Below are 6,000 nucleotides of genomic sequence, written 5' to 3'. Positions count from 1 at the left end.
AATCCACATGTGCATAAGCACAGCACATCAGCTCCCTGGCTCATCTCACTTCCCCAGTGGAGTGCAGCTGCGAGTCAGGCAGAATGGTATGTTGCTGTGGGCCCTTTAGGTGATGCTGGGTTTGGGGTTCTTTTGTTTTTGTTATAGGAAATATTTATCTAAATATTGTTTCCAGCTATATCTTATCTCCCATTTTTCCCCAAGGACGGACCCTGAATTCAGAGGCCAGGATACACTGCCTTAGGAGGTGTGTATCTGATTCTTAAGAAATGGAGGGTGAAACTGCTGGCTGGAAATATCTTTCTCCGTCTTCACTTAGGATTTTTGGTTCTTTTTGGTGGGGTTTGTTTTGGCTTGATTGGTTTTTTTGGTTTCTTTTTGGTTTGCTTTTTTTTTTTTTTAAATTATTTATCTATTTTCCCCCTCCATACTAGTTCTGTGGTTCTTAAATTCTTAAAGTTTTACCTGTTTGTCATTGTCACAGTATAATCCAACTTCATTAACGCTTATTCAGAATGGATAACAAAGAAAAAATGAAGCCAATGGCTCTGGCAGTCAGAACACCAGGAAGCAATGGACTGACACGGGAATACTGCCCCCTCAACAATCACTTCCATTTCAGCACAGCCCTGAATTCTCTGGAGACAGGCACCTGAAGGTATTCAAACCAAACAGCAAAACACACTGGCAGTGAATGGCTGCCTGGGCTAGGCACCTTCCTAAATCCACCACACAGGTTCTGTGAGGCTCCCACACTGGAGGCTGCCTGTGGCAGAGGGCCCAGCACCTTCTGAGCCTGCTCCCAGACGTGCCACAGGTGCCTCACCAGCTCCATGCACGGCCCTTGGAGGGTCAGGGCCCTTTCAGGTGCTGCTCTACTCCATGTGCCTCCCTCTGCTGCCTAATCTTCCCTGCTCTCCAAGGCAGAAGGCATGGGAATGCTTGGAAGAGCCACAGAACAATGCAGCTCATCTCCTCCCAGGTTATGATCTGGGACAATGCCAGGAGGGAGACAAATGCCAGAGATGTTTCCTGGGTGCTGGAAGAGACCTGCCATAGCCTCAGCTGTCAGTGTATGGCAGAGAGCGTTTTAGCATGGGGTTGAGACAGTCCATGGAATCCTTAAGCAGGATGACAGCACAGGAATGAATGTCATCCTTGATTTCTAATGTTACATTTGTAGGGCACTAATAAGTTAACTTTAAAGTGCACATTAGAAAGAAGAAGAAATAAAAAAAAAGGCCCTAGGAAAATATTAGCTCTCCTGATCAGATTGCACTCAGAAAAAAGTATCGTTAACCTGAGCTCCCAGGTAATTACAGCACATGGTAGGCTAGAGAATCCTTTCCAGTGCTCCCAAGCACAGGAACATCTACCACTGGGGCTTTTTTTTTATGCAAAGGTCTGCTCTTTTCATTGTGCATACAATGTGATTGCTGGTTTGACACTGCAGGCTACACTGGTTTTATGAAGGATTAAATGCCACCTGAGACATATTTATCCTAAATAAATCACAAATGGTAAACTGCAGCATGTCAGTGTCAACACCCTGTACTGCAGCAGAAAGGTTAGCCATACAGGACTAAGCACAGCGAAGAATTAGCATCCAAGCTGCAAGACCACAGGGCTACAGTTAACAGGAGAAATGATCAAGAAGAAATATTTCCACTGAAAAACATTCAGTTTTTTGAACATCTGTGAGAGTCTTGCAGAGGGCCATCATTTTGTAAAGGTCACCTTTTTCCTGATAACAAACGGGAGTTGATCCTGTCACTGTTTGCTGAAGACAGTATTTAAGAGTATGTGAACAGCCTGTCACTTTTAAGAAAGATGAGCAAGTCAAACTCGCCTAATTATGAATCTTGATGTCTAACTTGAAAATTACTTTTTTGGGGGTTTGACAAAGACACAACCTCAACTCTTGGAAAATAACAAAATTTGAAAAATAATAATAATAAGAGATGAAGAGGCAGCGGGATCTTATAGCCCGAGAATGAAGCACCTTTTCTCAGCAGCCCTATCAGAAAATACATTTTTAAGCAGTTGCTTCAGGAAGGAAGTATTGTTTTACCCCACCCCAACTTTCTTACAGTTGATAATTTTAAGATATTAAACATGATAGGAAACCCAGTTATCTCTAGAGTCAGCATGGCTTATACCCTAAACACTTACACAATTATATTAAGCATGCATGAGGCACACTTCAGAAATTAGATTCTTTTATCTTTATCTATCTAGCAAGCTAGAGAAAGGAAAAGAGAAAAGAGAAAATGCACAGACATAACAGATAGCATTCGTTTGCTCCTGCTGAATGCCAGTTCTGTTTATTGTTTAATATTAAAAATCATGATGCTTCATTTTAATGCTAACATTTTATTTGAAAGACAAAAAAAAAAATCCCCAAACCTTGCCAGTTTATATTTTACAATTTTTCTAAAGAAACAGAAGCAGTTTTATCATGAAACAAATCTTTTCAACATGAACTTGCATTGAACAATTGCAGTATATCCACAAGTAAATAACTGACATTCTGGACTAAGCAAGAAATACAAGGTCACCTTTTTTCCCCCCTACTTGTTAATGTCAATGTCAGAATTTTCTTTAAAAATCTTCCTAACATTTGAGACGTAGCTCACAAAATGAACTGCAAAATGGTATTTATATGAAGCACTAGTTATAAGAAAAGCAAAACACTGACAGTGACAATATTTTTTTCAAAAAATGCACATTTCTTATGTAGGACTCTCATCTAAAATTAAGTGGAAGTTACAGGCATCAAGTTCTTCCTCCCAAATATGTATAATCAAGGATTTTCTGAAGTGTAGCTTTTTTGAGCTCTTCTTTAGGGAAAGTCTAATGTCTTACCATGAAAGAGTAAAGTACTATGAAAACTTTCATTTTAGATGCAAAAAAATCCATATTTTGATGACATATTTTTAGCCAGGCATGTTTTAAAGTAAGATTTTAGAAAGCAAAATGTCACCTGTTCTACTTTAAAATGAAGAAGGGCACCCAATATCATATGTATGCTTACTTGTTCACCTTGTTATTGTGGGGTTTGTATTTTTTTTTGCATATTTATCTGTTCACAAAATGTACATATAAGTGCAATTATTTTACTCCTGTGATTATGTTATACAAAAATGACAGAAGGCAGGGAACTACCCTGAGATAAAACAACATTAAGACAAAAACATCGACAAAGAAAGCACTGAACAGAACAATTTCTACTTTGGGCAGGAGGCTTTTTATCCTGTTTTGTACCCTAGTATGCTTGTTGTATAATAATTACATATAATAGTTTTTAGAGCTATTGTAACAAAATTGTATTATCCTCTTCAGTGAACTCCTCCTATTAGCAGGACATGTATTTGTTACCTGGTTTGGAGGAAGTTCTACTGAGAAGGCTTTACAGGAAGTGTTCCAGGAATACAGTGCCTCCATGATTCTGGTAATCTCCAGCTCTGCTCTGCACCCAGCCTACGAGTGAAGCTCTTCACGCTTCTTGTACTTTGTTATAATCTCTCTGGCCCTGAATTACCTGTGAGCCACCCTCTGTATAAATGACCATGCTTGTTAACTGCTCTCTTGCTCTATCAGGGGCTACAGCTTCTGCTTTTATAGCGCTACCAGTCTGCAGAATGTCTTGGGACCCAGCTGTCTCTATCACAGCGTGTGAGTACACACCAGGCTCATCTTGCATGTCTGGCAATTCTGTGACGATGTAGTGTGTTGCACCTTCAGAGAAGTCACCATCAGAACCCTGAGCCATGGCTTGAGCTAATTCTTCACTGACAATGATCTGTGATATTTGCCCATCCGACTCCACTAAATCCATGTGTTCGCTCTGCACACTGAGCGTGTGGCTACCAGCTTCCTGCATTATTATCTGAGAACCTTCTCCAGCTACCATATGCACAGTCCCCTCCTCATTTACAATGACCTGGGTGACACCTTCTTTCATGAGCTGGTCGGCCGCAGCTGTGTCACACACAGCAAACTGCAACACTCCTTGCACCACGTTCTTGAAGGCAGCCTGAGCTCTCTCCTGAGATGCAATTATAGCCGATGGGTGCATGACCCGTGTCACTACTTCCAAAGGTTTGGTATCTTCCTGAGTCTCCTGAACTTCATGGAACATTTGTATTTCTTGTCCCTCTGCATCGCTGGGAATGCTGGGCATCTCCGGGTTCGGCATTTGCAAGAAGTCTTTGTGACCAGACCTGCATCTGTCAAGGAGTTCGGATTTGTTTTCCGCTTCACCCAGCTCTGTCACAGCACAAAGCAGGGCATCTAACGCTGAGGAGGACTCCGGAGGATGGACCGTAGCCTCAGAACTATCTAACACTTCTTGTCGCATGATCTGCTGCAGTACCGCGCTGCTGGAGTCAGGAACCGCGTCGATTTGAACGGCCTCCTCCATGTCAGCTCCCGCCCCCTCAACCACCACCACCTGTGTGGCACCATCTGCCAACTGCTCTGTGAGGATCTGCTCAGGAACCACACTGCTGACGTGGGAGCCGTTTTGGTTTGTGGCTATGACTTGCCCGTCCTCCGTGATGTGGACCACCCTGGCCATCTGTCCCGCCATGGCCAGCGTCTGCAGCGTGGCTGCTGCTGTCTCTTCCACGGAAGCGTCGATGGCGAAGTCGCCGTCGTATCCTTGAATAATGATGAACTGCTGAACTTCCTCAGGGGACTGGGGCTGTCTTCTGCTGCCCTGAAAGGCCTTCTCCTTCACTGGAGAAACCTCTCCCAGTGCTGCTGCAGTAAAAGGGCTCGTGGTTTCCACAAAGGTTGCTCCTTGCCCCTTCAGTCGGCACTCATAGGACTTGGATACAATGCCTACAAGACAAAATATGCTGTTAACGTGGCATCGTGGCAAGTATCAGTTCATTACTTAAACAAATTGTAGCTTAAATGGAAAAAAATACCCTGACAATTTTTAGATTTCATTGACAGAAAACATAGATAAAATGAGCAAATGAACAAAACCAATTTGCATGTTTTCCAAATAACATATTTACAGGTTGAAATAATTGCTGAGTGTAACAATGCTGCAGCTTATTAACAATTTAAATGTGTTTTTAAAAATATTCTGTATAAAAAATTCCCAGATAAATACAGTGTACAGTTAAAAGCCACATCGTTTATAGAAGAACCTATTGATGACACTTTGGTACTTCAATAATGAATTTTTGGATTGTATATTACATTAAACATATCTCGGTGTGAGGAACTGTGGCTGATCTTAATACCCTGCTTTTGTTGGTGAGGTCACTGCCATACTGTCATTTTGATGCCATTGTCTTCCCCTTTCTTTTCCATCCAGCATCTTCTCTGGCTCATGTGACTGACTCAGTCACTCAGCCCGTTACCTGCTGAAAACACTTGGTAGTTTTCTTACCCTAAGTAGGATATTCTATAAAATCTAACCCACAGAAGCCCCAATTCCATATCTTAATTACTTCTGCATTAAATCAATTAACAAACTATAATACCTGTAACCTCCATATTCCAGCTGCTTGCTATGCCACCCAGTTTGGTTTTGTGTCATTGAAGGTTTCCTTCTCAATTCTCACCACTAACAATAAAGCTTCAGCAAGGCAAATGGTGCCCAAGGCTGTACAAATTCAAGGCCATCACCCTTCAAGCATGGCCTACGTGTTTTTGGGAAGACATAAAGGAGAGGACCCTGCGGCAGCTTTGTGGATGTCCATAGAAGGACAGCTTTATCCCTCCCTGTCTTCCCATGGCAGTGACCTCCAGAAGCACCCAGGAAGCTCCTCCATGTGCTGGGAGCAAGCTGTGGGACACAAACCGTGCAGCACACAGAGAGAAGAGTGGGTGCTGGACATTGCAAACCAGGTGAGGGTCTAATGGCAGATAGGCCTTGGGAAGGCACATTAAATCCATGCTGCTGAAACTGCCCATTTCCACACTTCAGTTTAAATTGACCTACACAAACTGAAATGACATCTCTGGTATAACAGGTGTGGC

At 42.5% G+C, this 6,000-nt stretch overlaps 1 protein-coding gene across 1 annotated transcript in view; it reads right to left on the bottom strand.

Annotated features, from left to right (window-relative positions):
- Nucleotides 1-2,361: 2,361 nt before the first annotated feature.
- ZNF407 (zinc finger protein 407) overlaps nucleotides 2,362-6,000 on the bottom strand; it is a 333,967-nt gene continuing 330,328 nt past the window's right edge. Inside the window, exon 9 of the mRNA XM_084201615.1 lies at nucleotides 2,362-4,845. Coding sequence (XP_084057741.1) covers nucleotides 3,497-4,845 — 1,349 coding nt within the window. The 3' untranslated portion in view covers nucleotides 2,362-3,496. The remainder of the gene's footprint in view (nucleotides 4,846-6,000) is intronic.

The sequence above is a fragment of the Fringilla coelebs genome, assembly GCF_963513975.1.
Source record: "Fringilla coelebs genome assembly, chromosome: 1".
In the NCBI taxonomy this organism is placed as follows: Eukaryota; Metazoa; Chordata; class Aves; order Passeriformes; family Fringillidae; genus Fringilla; species Fringilla coelebs.
Note: the sequence above shows the minus strand (reverse complement) of the source record. Positions and strands in the feature narration are given on the sequence as shown.